This window comes from Lynx canadensis, chromosome B3 (assembly GCF_007474595.2).
Source record: "Lynx canadensis isolate LIC74 chromosome B3, mLynCan4.pri.v2, whole genome shotgun sequence".
Taxonomy (NCBI): domain Eukaryota; kingdom Metazoa; phylum Chordata; class Mammalia; order Carnivora; family Felidae; genus Lynx; species Lynx canadensis.
In genome coordinates, this window is record NC_044308.2 from 124,590,623 (window position 1) to 124,615,038 (window position 24,416).

Genomic DNA, 24,416 nt, shown 5'->3' on the forward strand with positions numbered 1-24,416 from the left:
CCTATTACATTATTGAATAGAGGAAAGTGCTTCCTTCATTTGAAATCAGTATTTCAGGGGTGACTGGGTGGCTCAGTCAGTTGAGCAACCAGCTCTTGACTTCAGCTCAGGGCATGCTCTCACAGTTTGTGGGTTTTAGCCCCACACTGGGCTCCACGCTGGCAGTGCAGAGCCTGCTTAGGATTCTCTCTCCCTCTCTCTGCCCCACCCCTGCTCATGTACTCTGTGTCTCTTTCTCAAAATAAATAAACTTAAAAATATAAAAATAAAATAAAATCAGTATTTCACTATTAAGTATGACATTTGCTATCGGTTTTTAGTAGATATTCTTCAGTATCAGAAAGTTTCCCTCTCTTCCTTTTAACTAGGGAAACTAAAAGTTTCCCTAATTAATGGATATTGAACTGTCATAAATGCTTTATCTGTTGAGATACTAATAGGATTTTCTCATATACTTTACAAATGTTAAAACTACCAAGCACAGTTGTAAGTCACCAAATATACAGGAATGATATATAAACACGATACCAGTCTTTTGTTACATATATGTTCTGCAGATATCTTCTCCCAGGGTTGCTTGTTCTTTTCATTTTCCTAATGCAGCCAAGTGTAAGGTGGAAATTTTGGAAGAAATATTCATTTACACAATGTTGTGAAGATTTTCTTTTATGTTCTCTTTGGGGAGTAATTTTTTTTTTTTTTAAGTAAGTTCTACGCCCAAAGTGGGGCTTGAATTCACAACCCTGAGATCAAGAATCATATGCTCTACGGACTGAGCCAGCCAGACACCCCTGGAAATAATTTTTAATTGTTTCACTTTTTTCTTCTGTATTAGCTATATACCCATTACTCTTCTTTTAGTGGTTACCCTAGAGATTATTATATGCATCCTTCACTTATTAACATATAAAGTAGTTTAGTAAATTTTACAACATCCTTCATCTTAGATTCAAGGACCCATAGAGGGACCATCACCCCCCAGATGAATGTGTGGAAACTCTATGCCAAATAGACACAGTCAAAGGACTGAGGGTCTCTTTTCCCAACCAGCCTCTACTCATAGGACAGAAGGCATCGCAGACTTAGACTGCTCCTGCCCCAGCTCTCTCATACAGTGAAGGTTCCACAACAGAAGAGACAAGCTCAGAAGATCAGGGGCTACCATCCCCACTCAGCACCACACTTGAAGAGCTGGGGCACCACCCCAAAGGGAAGCAGGCCACAGTCCCTGAGCTCAGCTGAGAAGAGGGAAGTTACATAAACAGAGAGCTCAAAGTTCTAAGGGGACTGACTTTACTTGTAACAGAACATAAGGAAATTAATGTCTAAGGATGATGTCAAAAATGATGAAGATCTTGGGGGCGAGTGGTTAAGAAGCTGGTAATTTCCATAATACTAGTAGCAACAAGTGAAACAACAGATCAGCTAGAAATTTAATAGAGAGAGTCAAGGAAAAAGCTAAGAAGAGCGGTCTTTAATAAAATCAGACTGTGGTACAATTCCAGGGCATTGTCCAAAAAAAAAAAAAAAAAAAAAAAAAAAAAAAAGATCAGCTAGCAATTACTGGAGAGGATAAAGCCAGGTGGGGTATCAACAGAATCAGACTATCCAAAAGTCAAAAGTTTAATGGGGAGAGTCAGGGAACTAGAGAGTCAAAGAGAACCCAGCTAAAACCACAATCATCCCTGGTTGTCAAGGAGACTCCACACATACTTAAGGCTGTACCCTCTGAGGAGTAACAGGAGAGACAAAAAGGCAAATAGTAACAGCGAACCCCAAAAGGTGGGGAATTAGTATCCAGGCTTAATACATAAAATGTCCAATTTCAATAAAAATCAGTAGACATGAAAAGAAATCTAAAAAGTGTGACCGCGGGGTGCCTGGTTGGCTCTGTCGGTTAAGCATCTGACTCTTGATTTCAGATCAGGTTCATGACTTGCGTCGGTGGCTCCGTGCTGACAGTACAGAGTCTGTTTGGGGTGTTCTCTCTCTCTCTCTCCCTCTCTCCCTCTCTCCCTCTCTCCCTCTCTCTCTCTCTCTGCCCCTCCACCACTCATGCACTCTCTCTCTCAAAATAAATAAACTTTATAAAAAATAAACAAAAAATAAAAAGTGTGACCTCTACAAAGAAAAAAGAAGACAACTGAAACTATCTTTGAGGGGGACCAGATGTTGAACTTAACAAAGATTTTTAAAAAGCTTTAATAAACGTGTTCAAAGGGCTAAAGGAAACCATTTTTTTTAATAAAAAGAGTGTATAATGACAATGTCATAGAGAATAGCAATAAAAAGATAGAAATTATTTTTAATGGAAATTCTGAAGTTGCAAAATGCAGCCAGTGAAATAAAAAATTCATTTGAAAGGCTCAGTGAATCAATGGAGATTATGCCACCTTAAGGAGAAAGAGAAAAAATAAAAATGAACTAAGCCCCAAAGAAATGTGGGATACCAATATACATGCAACAGAAATACTAGATGGGGGTGGAGGGGAGTACCTGGGTGTCTCAGTCAGTTGAGCATCTGACTCTTGATTTTAACTCATGTCATGCTATCATGGTTCATGAGTTTGAGCCCCACATCGGGTTCTGTCCTAATAGTGTGTAGCCTGCTTGGGATTCTCTCTATCCCTTTCTCTCTGCCCCTTCCCCCATTTGTGTGCACACGTGCTCTCTCTCAAAATAAACTTAAAAAAAAAAAAAAAAACAACACTAGATGGAATGGAGAGAAACAAACAAAAAATATGTAAGAGAAAATAATAGCTAAAACTTCCCAAATCTGAAAAAAAAACATAAGCTACATATCCAAGAAGCTTGATGAACTGCAAGTAGGTTAAATACAAAGAACATATCCGAATCAAACACTGAAGGCAAAGACAATGATAAAATCTTGAAAGCAGTACAAGAAATAGTGGCTCCTCAGGAACAGGAATGCAATGGGATTAACATTAGACTTCTCATGAGAAACAAGGAAGAAACAAAACCTGCAGGATGACATATTCAAAGTGCTGAAAGAAAGTCAACTAAGATTTTAAATCCAGCAAAATTATATTTTTAAAATGAGGTGCAATAAAGACATTCTCAGGTAAACAAAAACTAAGAAAATATGTTGCTAGTAAACCAGCTTTACAAGAAAAATTCAATGAAGTTTCTTAGCTTGAAAGCAATTCATACTCAATAGTAACTCAAATCCATTCACAGGGAAAAAAAAAAAAGACTGTAGTCGAGTCCTATGACTACACCACCATGGTCACAGATGACTGTACCAATGAATTAATGCTGAATCCAAGACAGTCATCTAAAAATGGCTCAAGTTTTCTTTTTTCTTTTCTTTATTTTTTTTTAAAGTATTTTTAATGTTTGTTTATTTTGGGGAGGGAGAGAATGTGAGCAGGGGAGGGGCAGACAGAGTGGGAAACACAGAAGCTGAAGCAGGCACCAGGCTCAGAGCTATCAGCACAGACTCTGACGTAGGGCTTGAATTCATGAACTGTGAGATTGTGACCCGAGCGGAGGTCAGATGCTTAACCAACGGAGCCACACAGGCACCCTGTCTTTTCTTTTTTTTTTTTTTTTAAGTTTATTTATTTTGAGAGAGAGTGCTGAACTCAAGTGGGGAGGGGCAGAAAGAGAAGGAGAGAGAAAGAAATTCCCAAGCAGGCTCTGCACTGCCAGAAGGAAGCCTGACCCGGGACTCAAACCCACAAATCACAGGATCATGACCTGAGCCAAAACCAAGAGTCGGACACTTAACCAAATAAGCCACCCAGGCACCCTCAAGTTTTCTTATCGTTGCAATCTAAGGAGTCTCAATGACAGAGTCAGTGTGGTAACATGTATAAAATTTGTTTTCTCCATGAAGCCCAGTAGGGCAGCTATCAAGATAGTTTCTTGCCTCCCTACATGAAACCTCATTTGAGTGTGTTTCAGTTTCTTGTAATCTAGAAGGGACAAATAGAACGGGCCAATGTGACAAAATAATGGAATTGTTAAGCCTATGAGACTATAAAACCATCGTTCATATTTTCAATCACCAAATACCAATTTATATTTGAAGGTATTTCTGCTTTTGTCTTCAAGGACTCTTTGCTTTTACATTTATTGTTCTACCATTGGAGGAGGGAGGCCATCCTGGTACCATAGGGATGGAGGCTCCTCATGCCTACTTCCTAAGGTTCAGACCCCCCACATCCCTGTTCCTCATTTTAAGTCTCACTATGATTCTTCCTCTCAAGGGTGAAGGGGGCCTGGCTTTTCCAGTGAACTGAAACTTCAGTGCTAAATAGAAGCTCGGTGACTTTGACTTTATTGAGGGCAATGAATGTTGATTTCATGTGTGTAACCCCTGATTCTACCACCAGACTCAATACCTAATAGACCCTTAATAAAAATGTATTGAATGAAAGACTGAATAAATTGTTTTTCTTTTTACCAATTAGAAGATAGAAAAACAGATCATAAAGCCAGTAACCAAACCACAAATTGTATAACCTAAACATACATATGAATGGAAGCCTCATAAATTTCTTCAAAAGAATAAGAAAAAAGGTGTCTAATTTTGTTAAACCTTACCTACCTATCCAGCTCTTAATTTCAGTTACTATATATTTTGGTTCTCAGATTTCTATTCTTTTTATAATGTCCTGTTCTCTGCTAAAATTAAGTATCTTATGATCTAATTTCTTAACATATTAATAACCATTGTTTTAAAGTTGATGTGTTAAGGGGCGCCTGGGTGGCGCAGTCGGCTGGGCGTCCGACTTCAGCCAGGTCACGATCTCGCAGTCCCTGAGTTCGAGCCCCGTGTCAGGCTCTGGGCTGATGGCTCAGAGCCCGGAGCCTGGTTTCGATTCTGTGTCTCCCTCTCTCTGCCCCTCCCCCGTTCATGCTCTGTCTCTCTCTGTCCCAAAAATAAATAAACGTTGAAAAAAAAATTGAAAAAACATAAAATAAAAAATAAAGTTGATGTGTTAATTCCAATATCTGAACAGCCTATATACCTATTTCTATTTCCTACTTATATCTTGCTTTTTAGTAATGTGCGTTTTGTTTCTTGATATGACTGCTAAGTTTTTGATAAAATGCTAGACACTGTAAGACAAATTACAGAAATAACACGAGGGCTCTGGATAATACCTTTCCCCCCACCCCCACAAAAGATCTACTTTTATTTAGATGGGCAGCTAGAGTAGGGACAGAAAACATCACAGCAGATTCAAAGCTACATTTCTGTGACTGTTCGTGCATTTTCCGCTCACCCAGGAGCCCTTTGGGTATCCCAACTGAGAGTGTGGGACGTTTACAAGGGCCTTGCTTCTTTCACGAACCTACGCTCTATTGGTAAGCCTTGCTCAGTTTGTGACATTTCAGGGGAAGAGTGGCACCCAGTGTCAGACTAATCACTCTGCACTCTACTCCTCAGCAGAATACAGGACTCCTCCTGTCCTTGCACCCAGATAACTCTCTGACAACTTCAAAGATATATGTATTTTTTTTTTAAATACATGTCTTACCCAGCTTTTCCAGTTTTTCTCACTAGGAAGTTTGTTCTACAACAAGGTAATCCACCATTAACAAACGCATAAACTGCTCTTTAATGACAATTGCCAAAAATCTGCCTAACTGGTTAATCTTCTCTAAGGAAGAGCAAACCATAGTCTAACATCATGATAGTTTCCTCCACAAAATAAGTACTGACATCAACACATATTTCTTGCAAGTACCAGAAATTAAATGTGTAATACATTTGAAAAAAAAAAAGTTGCTAACACTGACTTTTATGTTAGCCATGTGTTACTTATTAAAAACTTTGTTTTGTAAAGATAATTTATACCATTCAAACATTTTCAAGAGTATAACAGGCCCACGGACTTTTTTGTTGTTTGAGGCTGAGCTTAATCTCATTTCTCCTTGTAGAAAGCTGCCTGAAAACAAACATCTAAAATGTAATTTAACTCTCCACTTAAAATGATACCTTATCAATTAAAATCACTCTAAAATTAACTGTAAAAACTATAGGGATAATGCATGAACAGTCAAATATGCTTATTATAAAGTCTACTTTATAGCTCTTTAATATCATTTGTGGTAGTCAAGAAAAGAACTATAAATTAGTTAGATTCTGCAAAAACGTTACCTTATTCATTTGATATCACGTATTTTTCCATAGTTAAGTCCTTCAATAATTATCCCCAAAGGTATATTTTATCCTTATAATTGCTTTTAATATCAAATCAATAACTAACATAAGTTATCAATACTTATTTTGTGAGGAATGTTTCCCCCTCTCTCCCCGCCAACTTCATGCATCTATGTCCATGCACGTGCACGTGCGCACGTGCACACACACACACACACACACGCCACAAAGAGGCCTTTTCAATTTATATATATTCATTATATACATAAAATACATGAAATTTATGTCAATATATACATAAAATACATGAAATTTACATGTATTTTATATATAAAACACATGAAACAGATATCATCATGACTTCAGAAAATAAAGATTTTGAAAATAGACACTTTTATTCCCAAATTATTGCTTTACTGACCATATTCAAATGATAAACTACAGCAAACACTGGTGATACCTTAAAAGAAAACTTAAGATATTTGGTCTACTGTTACTTTCCAGCTTTATGGAAATATTCACGCAACTCTAAGTTACAGAAAATGTAAAAGCTGCCTCTCTTCACAGCTCCTAGAATTCCTTTATTATTCCATATAGGTGTAAGATTTGAGAAACTAAATCTTCCTCAAAGTGTCAAGGTTTATTTAGTTTTAGAGTTTTTATCGTAGGGCATCTCTGCCAGTAATTGCCTTTATGAAGAACTTGGAGTACAGAGCATCTGTGGACTTAGCAATCTGTTTCACTGTCAGTGAATTTGGTTAATAACAAAGACAGATCTCCTCTCAACAATTTTAGCCTTTGTTATAAAGCTTTGCTGTCAATATTTGTTTTCTTTATAATCTACGCATTAAATACTACTTAGTACTCAGATAATACCTTATTTTACAACAAGCACTTAGATAAGGAATAAATTATTAAGATAAAAAAGAACAGTAGAAATTACAGACAGGGCAATTAAGATCTCTAAGAAGGGTTTAAAAGTAATATTGTATAGTATTGTATAACACTATAGCAAAGTACATAGTAAAGTAGCCAGCTTTGTATAAGAAATCCAAGAATCAAGAGTTTATATTAAAAGTGCGTTAAAAGGAACAACCTTCCTTCTGTTCCTAATGTACTAATCATCAAAAAGAAAAGTTATTATTGATTATCATTCCTGTTTTCCACTATCCTCTTTTTAAAAGTAAATTATGGCATTACAGTCCCAAGTTTCTGCTAATGAATAATCATGTCAGTTGTCACTCAATTATCACTTTCAACATTTAATCTAAATTATGTACAGCACCTTGGGTTTTTTTTTTTTCCCTTTCTTTGAAGTTCCTCATTGAATTTAAAAGTCAAATTTTTTTTTTCAAGAAAAGTAAGTTGATGGAAGATGGAGGCTGAGATTAAATCAGGGGGAATCAATGATCAAGGATACTTGGAATTCTTATGAATACAAATAGCCTATCAAGGTTAATGAGGTTCAACTCAAGTTTAGAAGAAGAAAAAAACGTACTTAGTATTTTTCTATGCATATACAGATTTAAGGTTTTAGGTATAATTTTAAAGGTAAATTATGCAAACCCAAATGCACCTTTCATTCCGGTTTTTCAAGGTGTTTTCACTGTTTTTCTCCTGTGTGAAACAACTGCTTAAAATGTGTACTCTGGATCAACAAAAAACTGATGCCATCAATAAAAAAGAGCAAAGGTCCTCTGGAATACTGACAACTCTTCCAGAAATTAACAGACTTTTATTAATTTATTTTTTAAATGTTTATTTATTTTTGACAGAGAGAGAGAGCAGGGAAAGGGCAGAGAAAGAGAGGGGACACAGAATCTGAAGCAGGCTCCAGCCTCTGAGCTGTCAGCACAGAGCCCAATGAGAGGCTGGAACCCACAGACTGTGAGATCATAACCTGAGTTGAAGTCAGACGCTTAACCGACTGAGCCACCCAGACACCCTTAACGTGCTTTTAAAAAATGACCAGACAACAAATGTTAGCTTTAAAAAATAACCACAAAAATATTGTATAATTTACAATTTTGGTCAACAAATACTAACTTAGCAACTAATATGGGTAAGACACTGTCAAGGAGCACAAAGGAGTATAGAGACAAGACCTGGTTCTTAACCCATACTCATTTATGATTTGAAAAAGATATAAGTATTTAATTCATAAGTGGCTTCCAGAATGCCACAAGTTTGAATTACAACATCAATGCATACTGGTAAATAGCCCAGAGCAAAATCTGTGCACCGCAACATATCAGAAGAAAATGCAAACAGAAGGTTAAGCATCAGAGTGGAAGCTGAGAAGACTGTTAGACAAAAAAAAAAAAAGGGCAGTTCAACATACTCCAGAAATAAAGATAGGAATCTAAGGAAATAAACAGGTCTCTGGTTACAAGGACTATGGTAAAGAAAGGTGGAGGGTGAGAGAACCTTATAATAGCCAGGAACAAACAGTTCTTCAGACATCATTCTCTTACTGTGTTCACCAAGCAACTTTTTGGTCACTAATTCAACCTTCTAAAACCTAGGTATAGAAAACTGGGAGACTGGTGCCCTGCATAAGAGATCAGTGTTTAAACATCCATAAAGAAACCCCCAGAGGGTACATGAATGAGCTGGCACTCTTTTATACACTGCTCTCTAGTAAATTTCATTATTAGTATGAACCAGTTTCCTGGGTCACATTAATTCTAGAACACAGAAAGTTCAAGTTTCCAGATGTGAGGACAAGATCTTGAAACATGAGGTGTTCACCAAGGTAAGGACATCAATGTCAGATTTGTCCTACTGACAGGGCAACTTTCTAATGCAGTCCCCTTTCTCCTTCATTTCAACTCGTTTTGAAATTTTAAAGACATCTGCCCAGACTACTTTAAGGCAGTGTGAGAAAGGTGCCATAAGAACATTAGTGATGTGAGCAAAAGGATGAGGTACAGAAGGAAGGATTATCACTTGCAGCTGATAGAGTCTAAGAAGGCTTCAGGAAGGAAAAGAGATTAGGGGCTCCTGGCTCAGTCGGTTGAATATCCAACTCTTGATTTCAGCTCAGGTCATGATCTTATGGTTCTTAGGATCAAGTACCTTAAGCTGGGCTCTGTGCTCACGGCGTGGAACCTGCTTAGGATTCTCTGTCCCTATCTCTCAAAATTAAGCAAATAAACATTAAAAAGAGAGAGATTACTGACTGAACAAGCCAAAAGAAAGAGTATTATGTAAATATTTGGGGGCCTGACCAACAGTCACATTCTGAGCATCTTGTCTTATTCGTATTTGCTTTCTAAAAAGGAACTAAAGAGGATTAATAGCCATTCTTTACAGAATGTATAAGGCAACACCAAATATTTTTGAAAAATAAATGCTATCAAACATATCTGAAAAATAGAGACTAAGTATCTTTCAGTTAAATTTCAATAAAATGACTGTTAGAAGTTACATTGAGTGATCCATGACCAATACCTTCACAAAGCCTACACTAAATGTCATTCTGAGAATAGCTTGGGAATAAAGATATTCAAAGGGCCTTCACAAGGTATGAAAAATAAGCCATAATCAGAAATGTCATAAAATCTAAAACGGTGGGGGGCGCCTAGGTGGCTCAGTTGGTCAAGCATCCGACGTCAGCTCAGGTCAAGATCTCGTGCTTCAGGAGTTTGAGCCCCATGTTGGGCTCTGTGCCGACAGCTCAGAGCCTGGAGCCTCGGATTCCATGTCTCCCTCTCTCCCTGCTTCTCCCCTGTTCACGTGGTGTTCTCTTTCTCTCTCTCTCTCTCTCAAAAATAAATAAACATTAAAAAAAATTTTTTAATCTAAAACAATGGTTATAAATTTAATTATTTTATTGTTAAAAATAATGTCAGGAAAATAAAAACTGGTTAATGGGAATTTCTTCCAGAAAAAACAGTATCTTTTTGTAATACCGTTTTAATGGCAACAGGGAAAAAAACATTTTCATCCTCCGAAATAAATTTGAATTAGACTTGAGACAAACCCAAAGAACTTTTTTCATCAATTTTAGAATGTCACCTGCATAGAGACAGGGAAATCTGCCTGACTTTTGTTCATTACCATGTCACCACCACCTAGAATAGTGCCTGACATGTAACAAACAGTCATTAAGTGTTTAATATGTGAGTAAATGCTCAACCTCTCTGTCCAATTGTCTTTCACATCGAAACCTGTATAATTAACCCAAACTAATCCAAGAGAACTCCAAGTCTTTCCCTAATCCAGGTGAAAATGTAAAAGATCTATTGTTAGGGCAAGGGGAAAGCCAGGCTCTTTGAATAAGGGCATTATTAGGTTATTATAAGTAATTTTTTAAATGCTTATCTGAGATTTTTTTTCAACTGATTCTGCAAGTGGTAAATGAAATCAAACAATGAAAAGGAAGGAAGGGAAGAAGGACAGACCAATATGTGGTTATAAACAGGTTAGCCAAGGAATTTTTCTACCTTTGATATTTACTAGTATAGGTTTTTTTTTTTTAATACTTAACTTTGGCAAAATAATATTTTAGCACTTTTGCCAACAGGATCAAGGGTTAAAACAATACCTGTGAAGCAAACTTTTGAAGTCCTAAATTACAATTGCTCCGATAATGTCTCTGATAAGTATTTATTATACATGTAAAGGGCTTTGTAAAAAGTATGTCAGTATTTCATCAGCTTTATAATCTGAATCTTGAAGCAAATCTAAAATACATTTTTCCATGGATGAAAATGAAGAAAATGCATCTTTCCAAGATGAAAAAGAAACTCAGACTAGCATAACATTAAATATTTCCTTTGGGTTATATAAAGTTTGATATCTTTAACACCAATTTTCTACCTTTCATTATAGTTTAGAAAATTCTTCAAATATGGCACCTTATTATAATTGGAATACAACTCCACTAAGAAAAAACAGATATAAAGGGAGGGCTGATACATATTTATTTCTAAATGTGTCATCCATGTCTGATCTAATTTGCGTAATTATAATTGGAATTAAGACATTTCCTTTTTATGATGTTCTTTCTTTTGATTTTTAATATTTTCAGATAATTACCCTGTCTACGCTAGATAAAAGGCCACGGGGGGAGGCACCTGGGTGACTCAGTCTGTTGAGCGTCTGACTTTGGCTCAGGTCATGAGCTCTCTGTTCCTGAGTTTGAGCCCCGTGTCAGGCTCTGTGCTGACAGCTCAGAGCCTGGAGCCTGAGAATCTACATCTCCCTCTTTCTCTGCCCCTCCCCCACTGGCGCATGCTCTCTCTCTCTCTCTCTCTCTAAAATAAATACACATTAAAAAAAAAAAGGCAAATGGGGAAAGGTAGCTACCTACTTACACCTCATTCATGATTACCACACACCCTAAATTAATGGAGGCAGTGTAATTCCACCTCTTCCACAGCAGGCAGAGATTTAAAAACATTCATGGTTCCAAAGAAGAAATACCAATAATACCCTCTTTGCTGTGCTGTCTTCCAGTTTCACCCCCAAAATAAATGATAATTCACCATTCCTTCAAATAAAGGTACTTTCTGTCTGAAGGAAGGGCTCAATTTGCTACTAGAACAAAAATACTGCCAAGTTTAATAGGTTCCTGGCTTTAAGGTCCAAATGAAAGAGAAATGAATCTACAGACATTTCTATATATAAAGTAGTCATCTATATAACTTTATGTTATGTTTACTCAAACTAGAGTTCATAAAATATCACAAACTTTACATTAAAACTTCATTAAGCAATTCTATGAAACAAAACTAATGTCCTTCAAATACAGCTTGAAAATAGCAAAGTCACCTCTACTTGCGTTGCAAAATGTGCCTTCTCCTGGTCTTTTCGCTCCATGCACCGCTTTGCTTCCTCTAACTCAGATGCCATTGCACTGAAGTTCAGCTGCACCCTCAAATCTGACATCTGCTTCTCCAGATTCTCTTTTTCCCGCTCAACCCCTTAAAAGAGAAAATGTAAAGCTTGATGATTGTTCTTCATTCACGGGAGAATGTACTTTCAAATGGTACAAAGCCTTGATGTTCGAAAATTCCAGCTAACACAATCCACTTATTAACACTGTCACTCTACAGACTGTTCAGAATTTGCGAGTCTATTGTTTCAAGTCTCACTCAGTTTTCTAAAATGTATACGTTGGTGTGTTATCCAGTATTATTCCATTGTGATACTAAAACTTGAGTTGGTATCAGGTTTCTAGTAGAACTGAGTTCAGGAAAATCCTATATATTTTTTTCTTTAACTTTCTTTACATCCCTACCTCTAAATTCTAATACAGAAATACTGAAAGAATTTTCGGCTAAGTTCTACATCAGCTGAAGGTTACTGAAGTTGACACACAAAATGATGATTTCTTGCAAAATAAACAAATGATACTGTTAAATCTCTGATTGTGTAGGACCACTAACTAATTTACTAATTCTGGAGACTACTATCTGAAATTATCATCACTGAACAATATAAACAGACTTGGCATTTAATTCAGCACACTTGGTCTAGGACACACAAGACACTGTCATACCATCTTCTTCAAAGATAAATACCATAAAAACCCTTTCACGATGAACTTACACTCCACGAATGGAAATAAAACATATAAATAAAGTACTTCCTGGAGTCTAAGATACCAAAAATTAGAACATCTACTACCAATTTAAAACTACTGTTTTTCCAGTAGTTTCCTTTCTGGGAAAGGGAAAGGGAAAGGGAAGGAAACATTAGCAAATTCAATTTATACATCATTCACAAGATACATCTGAACTGAGAGATATCAATCACACTGTTCAAAATTTCACATCTTGGATGAATGTGGATACATGAATGGAAAATATATAGGAATTTTTAATAGCATAAAAGTAATAACAGATACTATACAGATTTTACAGATACAGTTATCACACAGAAAGAAATACAGTAAAACACTGGAATGTGAGTAACTTGTTCTGAGAGTGTTCTGCAAGATGAGCAAACATTTCTAATAAATTTTATCTCGCTAAAAAATACTAGTAGTACGTGACGTCAAACATCACATGATCACAACGGAGTCAATGGTTCTCTCTCGCTCGCTGGCTCGCTCACTTGCTCACTGCAGGATTGTGGGTGATCTTCTCCCATGCTTGGATGCTCAGTATCAGGCCACAGTGTTTGGCAGAAATGAGTGATTTTTCAGAACATTGGAAGGTGCCCACAACTGGCACTAGTTTTTTGTCATTTCAAAGTCCCTATGGACAGTCCTTTGCTTTTCCACACAAGAGTAAGCTTAAGAACGCTTTGCTTCATTCTAGGTCATTGGATAGGTTCCTTGTTAAAAGTGCACAAAAAGAAAAAGATTCCATTGAGCCAATAGATAGCAGTGATTCCATTAGTGATAGGGAAAGCTGTCCTACACAGTAACCCTCCTCTCTGGTCTCCCTCACAAACCAGCCCCAAAGGTTTTCAAAGGTAAATGCAGGTTAAGTTATTTTTCTTTATATTCTGTACTTTCTGTGTTATTTTGTATTATATTACAGTATTGTAATCATTATTATATGAATATTTTTGGGTTGTGGAACAAATTATCTGAGTTTCCAATATTCCTTATGGGGAAATTCACATTGATATACAAGTGCTTTGAATTACAAGCATGTTTCTGGAATGAATTATGTTCATAAACCAAGGTTTTACATAAAGTGATTAACTCTATCTTGTTGAAAAACTGGAGTAGGAAGAATTGGAAACTAAGTTAGACTTAAAGAATGAATACGGAATTTCACCAAAGGAGCTAGGGTGATAACTCAGGGAAAGGAAGCACCATAAAGCACAGAGGTACGATAATGGATTTAATATTGAGGTAGCTGCAAACAGTACTTCCACATAGCTACCACCTATGAGCAAGGGAAGGGCGAGAGTCAGCAGGGTGTTTATACATTGCTAGGGAGCTTAGAAATTATCCCATAGACCAGGAGTTCACAAACATTTTCTGTATAGGGTCAAATAGTAAATATTTTAGCCTTATGATCTCTGTCACAACTACTCGACTCTGCCATTGTATTGCAAAAGTAACCTAGACAGTGAATAAATGAATGGGAATAGCTATTTTCCAAGGAAGTTTATTTACAAAAGTCTGGATTTGCCCCTTGGGCCATGCTTTGCCCACCTCTGCTCGGTTTCCAATGTGAAAATATGCAATATTTGTTTATGTGTAAATGTCTATCAATTTTATAAATATATATTTTAAATTTTATGTTTAGATATGTATATGTGTGTATATATAACACATATCTCCAGAGTGTCTGTCTATATATAGACATACATTTCAGGATATATGTTAGTGTATATAGATAAAGTAACAGGAATATATAGTATATAAAATATAGAGATATTAATATATATGAATACATGTGTAAATACATATATATAATATATATTTTATATTTTTTAGTTTATTTATTATTTTGAGAGAGCAAGTGCACAGCAAGCAGGAAAGGTGCAGAGAGAGAGAATCCCAAGAAGTCTCCACACTGCATGGGTCCAATGTGGGGCTCAACCTCATGAACTGTGAGACCATGACCTGTGTCAAAATCAAGAGTCAGATACTCATCCAACAGAGCCACCCAGGCACTACCGTAATACATATTTCATGAAACATATATGTTTAATGTGAGACCTAATAATTTGATAAATTTCATAATCTAGACACATATAAATTGGTATGGATATGTATAGGTAGGCACACATATATACATAATGAAACATTTAGCAAAATTAAAATACTTAAAACATAAGGTATAAAATATAAATAGTGCTATAAACACTCTCCTCCCAAACCCAGAAGACTGTCTCATATGCTACACTTTGAAAACACTTGCTACAGACATAATGGGTCACTACAGGAGAGCAGTTTTACAAACTCAAGTTTGGGGAGAAAAAGATTTGGGTCTGTTACTTCCCACCAATATGACCTTAGGCAAGGTACTCAATCTCTTTCTTGTTCATTCTTTTTTTTTTTTTTTAATCATTAAAACGGAAAAAATACTAGTACCCTTCTCATAGAGGAGACAATGTACAATGGGTAGCAAAGTGCCTTGTACGCAGTAAAAGGTCAATAACTTAGGACAAGAGGTTTTCAGGAAGAGTAACATGAGTGGTTTGTGGCCTAGAAAGCATCCCTTTAGTAGCAGAAGTATAGAAGACAGGTTACAGAGAACTAGAACAAGTTATTAAGAGGGTAATACAAATGAGACGAAGCATGTCAAAACTGGGGTAGTGGGAATAAAGAACAAGATGGGCCAAATTCAAGAAATATCAGGATCTATAAATAGGGACAAAGAAGATGGAGAAGAGAAGGAATAATTTGGATGTTCTTTGTATTTTAGACTTGGCTATCTGGATAAAAGACAATGAGTGATTTCTTATGCAGAATTTTTTAAAGTAATACAAGAATTCTATAAAGATGAAAACTCTAGAACTGTTAAGAGAAGGTGAAGAAGTCTATTATACTGATGAGAGAACTTACAGATTTTTTTTAAACCTGATAAACAGTTAAGAAAATGGGAGATTCTTTTAGTCCTCAAAGACTTATACCAAAAATAACTATATTTTTATAAGGCAAGGAAACATATAACATGTTCCACAGAGTCTTTTTCCAAACAAAATAAGAGTTCCTGTGTACATCCTTATGAAAATGTGATGAATAATCGAAAACCTTAGGAGTTTACTTTTAAAAATAAATTTTAAAATATTTGATGTCAAAATATATTTCAATTATAACATCACATGAAACTTAAGGGAACTTAATGGCATGCAATTATGTTAGGATATGTATGTCAGAATTTGCCATCTAGTGAAGATTTTCTGGCAATGTGGAAATTCTAACTTAGGCAACATACTGAGTTATGTGTGGGGAATCTGGGCAAATATTTATCTTCCCTGAATTTGATAGTACACCAAATGCTTACAAGAGTTTCTCCAATAATATGGACATTTGAGTAGGAAGCCTCATTACTGAAATAATTTACAGCTGAACAATCTGGACTAGTCTATTAGAAACCATTATAAAATTTCAGTATTACCATTTCTGTTACAAGTGAACTTCCAAAAAGAAATACATCCAGACTCATTAAATTCCACAACCTAAATCAACACCACCACTAAAAAGGTATTCTAACGTTTCTCAAGCACAAAGTATTCCTAATCTACATAAGAAAAAGCCAGTCGTATGGTTCATGACCACTTCTACCAGATGATTAATTTTTGTCACTGTTATCTGGGTAACAAAAAAAGACAAAATCTTAATTTTAATTGTAAATATTTAAAATTGGAAAAAAAGAAAGTGAAAACATAGGGGTATTTCCAATTTAAGTACAAGGACAAGTGTACACACACACACACACACACACACACACACACACACACACACATTTAGGCATGGAAATAAGAAGCTTGGAAGAAACTCCACTACCAGCTTTGCTGGTTCTTTCTGGCTGAAAGCCCCATGAGATAAGCAAGTCTGAAATGGGTTTAAAAATAAAGCAGAGGAGACATTAAATTGGATGCTAATATCAGCAACAAACAAGGGAAATTTAAAATTAAAAACATAATACCATTTACATTCACATCCAAAAAAAAAAAAATGAAACAAATATAAATCTAACAAAATCTGTATGAAGAAAACTAAAAAATTCTGATGAAAGAAATCATAGTTGAATGAAATATATGGAGAGGTATTTCATATTCATGGATAGGAAGACTCAATATTGCCAAATAGCAGTTCTTCCCAACATAATATATAGATTCAACATAATCCAAATTAATATCATCAAGTTATTTTGTAAATACCAACAAACTAATCCTAAAGATATATGGAGAGGCAAAAGATCCAGAGCAGCCAATACAATATTGAAGAAGAACAAAGTTGGAAGACTAACACTATGTAACTTCAAGACTCACTATAAAGCTACAATAATCAAAACACTGTGGCAGTAGCAAAAAAAAAAAAAATAGATCAATGGGACAGAATACAGAGCCCAGAAGCAGACCCACATGAAAACAGTCAACTGATCTTTGACAAAGAAGTAAAGTCAATACAATGCAGACAAGGTTGTTTTCAACAGAAAGTGCTGGAACAAATGGACATCCACATGCAAAAAAAAAAAAAAAAGGATCTAGACACAGACTTTACACCTTTTATAGGAATTCGAAACTGATCACAGATCCAAACATAAAACGCAAAATTATAAAACGTTTAGAAGATAGGAGAAATTATGGATGACCTTGAGTTTGACGAGGACTTTTCAGAGACAAGAGCAGAGTCATCCTCCATGAAAGAAATAATTAATAAGCTGGACTACATTAAAATTAAAAATTTCAGTTCTGCAAAAGACCCTGTCAAAAGAATGAAAAAACTGAGAAATTATTCACAAAGACACGGTGGTAAAGGACTGTTATATAAAATAATCAAGAGAGAGGGCTCTTAAAATTCAACAAGAAGCCAAACAACCACCTAAAAACTGGGCCAAAGACCTTAACAAAAATCTCATCAAGGAAGATATAGAGGTGGAAAATATGAGTAATAAAAGATGCTTCACATCATATGTTATCAGGAAAATACAATTAAAACAAGCTACCATTACAAACCTATGAGAAGAGCCAAAATCCAGAACACGGACAACTGCAAATACTGACAAGAATGTGGAAGAACAGGAACTCTCATTCATTACCAGTGGAAATGAAGAAATGATATGGCCACTTTGGAACACAGTTGAGATGATTTCTAAAAAACTAAATACACTCTTACCATACAATCCAGCAATTATATTCTTTGGCATTTACCCAAAGTAGATGAAAACTATGTCTATACAAAAATCTATATAGAGATGTTTGGTTTACAGTGGCTTTATTCATAATTGCCAAAACTTGGAAGCAACCAATGGCCTTCAGTAGGTGAACGAATAAACAAACTGTGGTACATTCAGACAATGCTTTAAAAAAAAGAAAAACAAAAACAAAAGGTGAGAGAGAGTGCTACCAAGCCAAGAAAAGACATGGAGGAAAATTTGGGGTATATTACTAAATGAAAGAAGCCAATCAGAAAGGCTGTATGATTCAACTATATCAGATTCTGGAAAAGGCAAAACTATAGGGACAGTCAAAAGATCTGTGGTTGCCAGTGCTGGGGAGAGAAGGGGATGAATAGGTGGAGCACAAAGGATTTTTAAGACAGTGACATTACTCTAGGATATAGTAATGGCACCTAAATGTCATTTATACTTTTGTCCAATCTCATAGAATACACAACACCAAGAGTGAATCCTAATGCAAGCTATAGACTTCAAGTGATAATTATGTGTCAAGGCAGGGGTATCAGTTATAGCAAACATACTTCCATTGTAGGGGGGAAAGTTGATACGGGGTGGGGAGGGCAGGGAGGCTAGGCATGTGTGGCAGCTGGGGGCACAGGGAAAATCTCTGTATCTTCTGCTTAATATTGCTATAAACATAAAACTAAAAAACACAGTCTGCTTTTGAAAACTAGATGGTAAATCATGATTAGCTTATTGAAAACCTGTAGATCAAGAAATAAGATGACAAGAGCGCAATGTAAGAAATGCAATTCTGAAAGTGGTAAGTATTTAAGGAAGATCAAAAACAACCCACACATTTGCAAATCACAATTGTACCTCTCCTAAACCTCCAGTCATCTCCTTGTTCATCTTGATGGTTTGATTGTTGCTTGGAAATCTGAGACACTTGATGCTGTAAACCCTTTCGATCACCTTCTGCTTTCAAAAGTTGTGTACGGAGCTCTTCTACCTAAACACGTATAGTCAAAAATGAAACTTGTATCAGTTTTCAGTGCAGGAAAAGAATAAATGAACTCACAAATTATTGTATATTATTTTTTCTAGGGAAAAAAATTACTTCTCATGGGCTTCTGTCAGCACAAACGGAAGCCCAGTTAACCTCCTTGTTATGCCAAGCACAGTGGAACAGTCTCTCGCTCCTTTTCTTTATTTCTCCTATTACTTCCACAGAGAATGAATGTCTTTTTCCCCTTCTGTGTGTCTATCGGGACAAAGAATTTGACACACACACACACACAAAAAAAAAAAAAAAAACCTCCAAAAATCCCTTATTGTGAACTCAGTGCACTCCACCACTATTAACCCAAACCACCTACATAATCATTTTTATATTTTTTACTCCTTCTCTTTCATGTGAATATGGCCTATTGACTGGTAAACTCAAGTGAAAAGATCACAATTTAGCATATTATAATATCAAAGTACTGTTCAAAATAAGTGAGAAATAAATGCTGTTGAATAAACTATAAACTCACTGAGGTCAGGAACTATGTTATTCATCTGTATTTCTAAAGACTAGCAAATTGCCTAACGCATAGCAGGTATGTCTCCAGTGACCATTAAGCAAATTAGGAGTATCAAAAAGACTCAGTTTAAGTCAATGACAACCTGAATATGGTAATCTCTTACTTCAAAAGATGAGATCAGAAATCACAAGTCAGAGTACCAAAAAAAAAAAAATCAGAGTGTAAATGACTACAAATATAAACTAGAAAAAAAGAAAACCTGAACTCTGCCAACATTAATTCCATTGTAACACTGGCTGCAGAACAAAGTCAGTGAACATTTTTAAAGGTTTTGTAAATTAGATGTTATGATATATTTTTAGCATTAATTGTCAAAATGTAATACTCCTGACCATCGAAGATGCCTGACATTTCTGCCTACCTAGCATACTATGTAGTGAGTTATGCAAGCCACACCTCAAAACAGAAAAAGGTACAACTGCAGTTTCTACCAAACACTGACAGGCGATTAGAAACACATATGCCCTTATCCAATGTAAGATGACTACTTCAAGTTATTGAACTTTAAATAGCAGAAGAACCAAACTCTCATTACAGGCTTATGGGCTACAAAATGCTATGCTTTAAAATTAAGCTTTATCTTTGGTTAAAAGGGGCAGGCAGCATCTTGAAAACCATAAATATAAGACAATAATGCAAAGTAACTTGAATATGCAAAGGTCTGTTTAATGTATTTTACTTCTTCACTCTCCCAATGCCTCCTTGAATAAAATTAAACTCCTGGGAAATTTTTATCTCATGCATCCAGTCTCATTTTTACACTGGTTATGCTAGAAGAGGTAAATCCTAAATTGGAGCAGCACTCACTATCAAAGTGGGAACTTGGGCCAGTGCTTTGTACTAAGGTTTCTCTGACTCTTCCTGAAAGGATTTCTTCTTTTGCTTATGCGTTTTAATATACATTCCTTAGGGGGCGGAAAAAAAAACTTCTAGACCTAGGTGGGATCTTCTACCTTTCACAGAGACATTGAATAGAAAAGGCGACTCAATCCTAATTTAATTTTTATCTTTATTTTTTAAAGTTTATTTAAATGTTTATCTTGAGAGAGTAAGCACACATGCATGAGTGAAAAAGGGGCCGCGAGAAGGAGAGAGAGAATCTGAGCAGGCTCCTTGCTGTCAGCGCAGAGACGAAAACGGGGCTCGACATCACAGTGAGAGCATGACCTGAGCCGAAATCGAGAGTCAGATGCTTAACCGACTGAACCACCAAGGGACCCCAGTCCTGATTTAATTTAAAAGCAGATTATCATAGCTTGCATAGATTTACCTGATGCAGAAGTGTTTCTCTGCTGCCTTCCGACTGATTCAATAACCTTCGAGATAGCTCCAATTCTTGTTCAAGCTAGAGTTTCAACAGAGGATAAAGAAAAATGTCCAGTGGGGCAGAAAATAACTAAATTATTATAGGTATAGTTTAAGAGTAGAAAAATGGAAAAGTTTTCAGAAGATATTTACAGCTAACAGGAGAAAACATCTTGCTATCAAAACATATTGATGCTTCCAAGAAAATAATGTTATTTGCATAACAACAAAGTGAACCAGACCAGACCTCAGGGGGTCTGAGTTCTAAGTCAGTTCCATATTAACTATGACCCTCTTTTCCTTAGGTCTCCTTTCTGTCATCTCTAAAATAAGGACTTTGTATTAGACAATCTCTGAGATTCTTTCCAGTTCTAAATCACTGTAATCTAAATTCCAAAACACTTTTTTTTCTTTAGTACATGTAATGTCATATGAACTGAATTAGAATAAAAACTTCGAGGACCCAATGACTAAAGTATATTTCATCTAAATGGTGATTTTGTGTATTCATAATATTCTAACGTTCCTAATATTTCCAATATTTGTAACATTCCTAAAACTTAAAAATATTTATTCTCAGAATAAGATACTTAAAATTTCCTTAATATAGTCATAAGATAAATATTCAAAGAAAGTGTGCAAATACCTACAAAGTCTGAATGTGCCTAGCTTCCTACAAGCTGAAAAATCTAAGAGGATGTGAAGGGGAGAGGAATGTACCACCCCAAATTAGGCCTCTTTGGCATACGGATTTTTGGGGCTGAAGGTAATCAAGACCCAACAGACTCTGGAAAAGCTTTTACCTCTCCCTTAATTGCATTAAAGAATTTAGAGAGGGAGTCTGTACCAGGAAGAGAGCTATTCCCAGAGATAACTTTTTATACCTGAAAGACTTCTCTGTAAGACAAGGCAAACATTTGTTTACCAAACATTTGCTCTTCTCATCTTCCTATGAATTGTTTTCCTCTCCTTTGAAGCCCCAGACCTCTATCCCCTTTCCTTAGCTCAGCATGGCATACAAGCCTCAACTGCCTGTCTTTGAGGCTCTTATTTTTATGCAGCTTCTACACATACAAAATCAAATTTGTTTTTCTCCTGTTAACCTGTCTTATGTCAATTTAATTATTAAATTAGCCAAAGAACCGAGAAGAGTAAAATTACTTTTTCACACCTACAGATGGGACACATGTTTGTTAAAATTCCAGAGAATACATATGTTAGACATGTTTGCATTTTGTAACAGTAAGGCTGTTCTATGAAACCACAAATTTATATTAAGGTGTATTAAGTGCTTAGATTTGTGATAGTTATCCTAAATTATTATTTCACTTGACCAAACTACTTTCTATATATTAGTCCTTCAAATATGGTCCAGGTGGTAGGTATGGTTATCAAGGAGTAGCATAATGGGGCATTGTGTTTCTGTATCTTTGCTGTGGTGACAGCAACATGAATCTCTACATGAGATACAACTGCACAGAACTACACACACAAATGAGCGCACATAAAGCTGGTGAAATCTGAATAAATTCTGTGAACTGTACCAAATCAGTTTCTTGGTTTTGATATGGAATGACAACTATGCAAAATGTTACCACTGAGGGAAACTGGGTGAAGGGCACATATTACCTCTCTGCATATTCTGTCTTGCAACACCTTATGAATCTGTAACTATTTCAAAATAATTTTTAAATCTGGTTATACAAGTTTTAAAAAAAATTATACATGTGGCCAATAAAATACCATATTCTAAAAAAAAAAAAAAAATAAGGTATGTATACAATCACAGAATCCACACAAAATACTATCTGACTTGTCTTCTTTTTTTGAAGAAATAAAGAAGGAAGGAATCACACTTCAGTCAAAATGGCTTCAGAATCTACCATGGCCCATACTGGTCACGACCACTGGATAATTCTGGCAGCCTCGACCCTCAAAGGGCAAGCACGATGACCTGACCTAACTCGCTTACCAGAAAGGCAGCATGGATGCATCATTTAACTTGACTAGGTTGGTGAATAAAAATCAAGGAAGCCATGGTAGATTTTAAAAGTGATATGGAGTAAGAATATTACATGGGGGGGGGGGGCAAATTTTCATTTTATCATTGGGCTCACCCTTGAATCTATTCATTTGCCAAACTGAGGAGAGTTATCTATCTTCTAAATTCCTTTCTAATTCTAATGCCCTAGGCTCTATAGGTTTGCAGACATGAATACATGTCAAAAGTCCTTAATATCTAATGAGAATAGAGGATTCTTCCTGTAGGTTGCGCCTACGCCTATCTTCTATGATGAAAATGAATATATTCAAAATACCCATCCTTTAAACAACAAGTCTTTTTCCTAACCCTTCAGCAAAGTCAAGCTCCTTGCATGTTCCAAATTCGACTCGCCTCTAGAAAGGAAGTGGCCAGGTGAAAAGGTAGCAAATGACCTGTACGCGTTTCCCAGACCAAGCAACAGAGAATGGCAGAGCCATCAAACCAAGTGATTCCATATCAGAACATAAAGGCTTCACTGTGTCTTAACAAATGATCCCAGGGACAACTTTTAAGACACTCAACAAATAGCACCGGCTCCAAACAGTGTTACTTTCTCAAAATCTTACTTGACTCTTCTCAGTTTCAGTCTGTCTTAGCTTATTTTTCATGGCTCCCTCATTTTCATCTGCTTTAGCTTCTTGTTTCTTCAGTGCCTAGAATGAAAGATTAAAAAAAAAAAAATGTGTATTAGTCCAAAACCCATAGAAAACCGAAAGACACTGTTAGGATCTGGAATTTACAGAAGACTATTACAGATCAGTGGAGTATGCTCATCAAAGAGCCACCAAACACTGGCTGTTCTCGCAATTCTCTTGGGCTATTTGCTGTTCCCTCACATCTTGTCCACCCTCGTTGTTTACTTTCTTTGCACCTTCTGGAACTTCCCCACAGGCTTCTAAATCTCCCTCTCCAGGTTATGCAAAGCAGTTTGCCTCTCTTCCAGTTCTCAATTTCGAAAACTTAAACTCATAACCACACCCAACATCCCTACATTCCCACCCCTGTAAAGATCTATCAGTTACCAGAATTAATTCCCCTTAAAGGGCAATGTGAGAAATTATTTTCATGCTTAGGCTAAGAAATATTTAATCTTCATTTCTTATAATTAGTATAAATATTAATACTTTTACTTGATGCGAAAGAAATAGAAATCAATAAGCTGAACTTTAATTAAACAAATTGTGTTTTATAGTACATGGAATTATGCCTCATAAAAACATAATTCTTCTGAAAGTCAACTTTTTAAAAATCTAAATTTCCATATATGAGATAAATGAATAAAAGAACCTCTAATTCTTTTGGCTACCTAGGAATATGCAATAAAATTTCCTTTCCTCTTCACTTTCTACCTTCCACATCTGACCAGTTAACTTGTGATATCTCTTTTCCAAATAATATACCTTTCTATTATAGCTCTACTTGGTGCCCAAAATGTTATTTAACACCCCCCCTTTTTTATTTCTCCTTTTACTCTACAGATACAGAAGTCTTAGAAAATTTTAATCAGTGAGAACTTAAATACTATTGTTTTCAGTAGAGGAATAAAAGTGAGGTCTTAAGGAGAACCCAAAGCAAAT

General features: G+C 35.9%; 1 protein-coding gene across 3 annotated transcripts in view; it reads right to left on the reverse strand.

Annotated features, from left to right (window-relative positions):
* The window catches only part of CEP128 (centrosomal protein 128), a 382,829-nt gene that overhangs the window by 280,750 nt on the left and 77,663 nt on the right, over positions 1-24,416 (reverse strand). For all 3 annotated transcript variants that reach the window (XM_032593431.1, XM_032593430.1, XM_030319713.1), the window contains 4 exons: positions 23,406-23,492; positions 20,761-20,835; positions 18,781-18,913; positions 11,915-12,066 (listed from right to left, as the gene is read on the reverse strand). In XM_032593431.1, the coding sequence (XP_032449322.1) occupies positions 11,915-12,066; positions 18,781-18,913; positions 20,761-20,835; positions 23,406-23,492 (447 nt within the window). The remainder of the gene's footprint in view (positions 1-11,914; positions 12,067-18,780; positions 18,914-20,760; positions 20,836-23,405; positions 23,493-24,416) is intronic.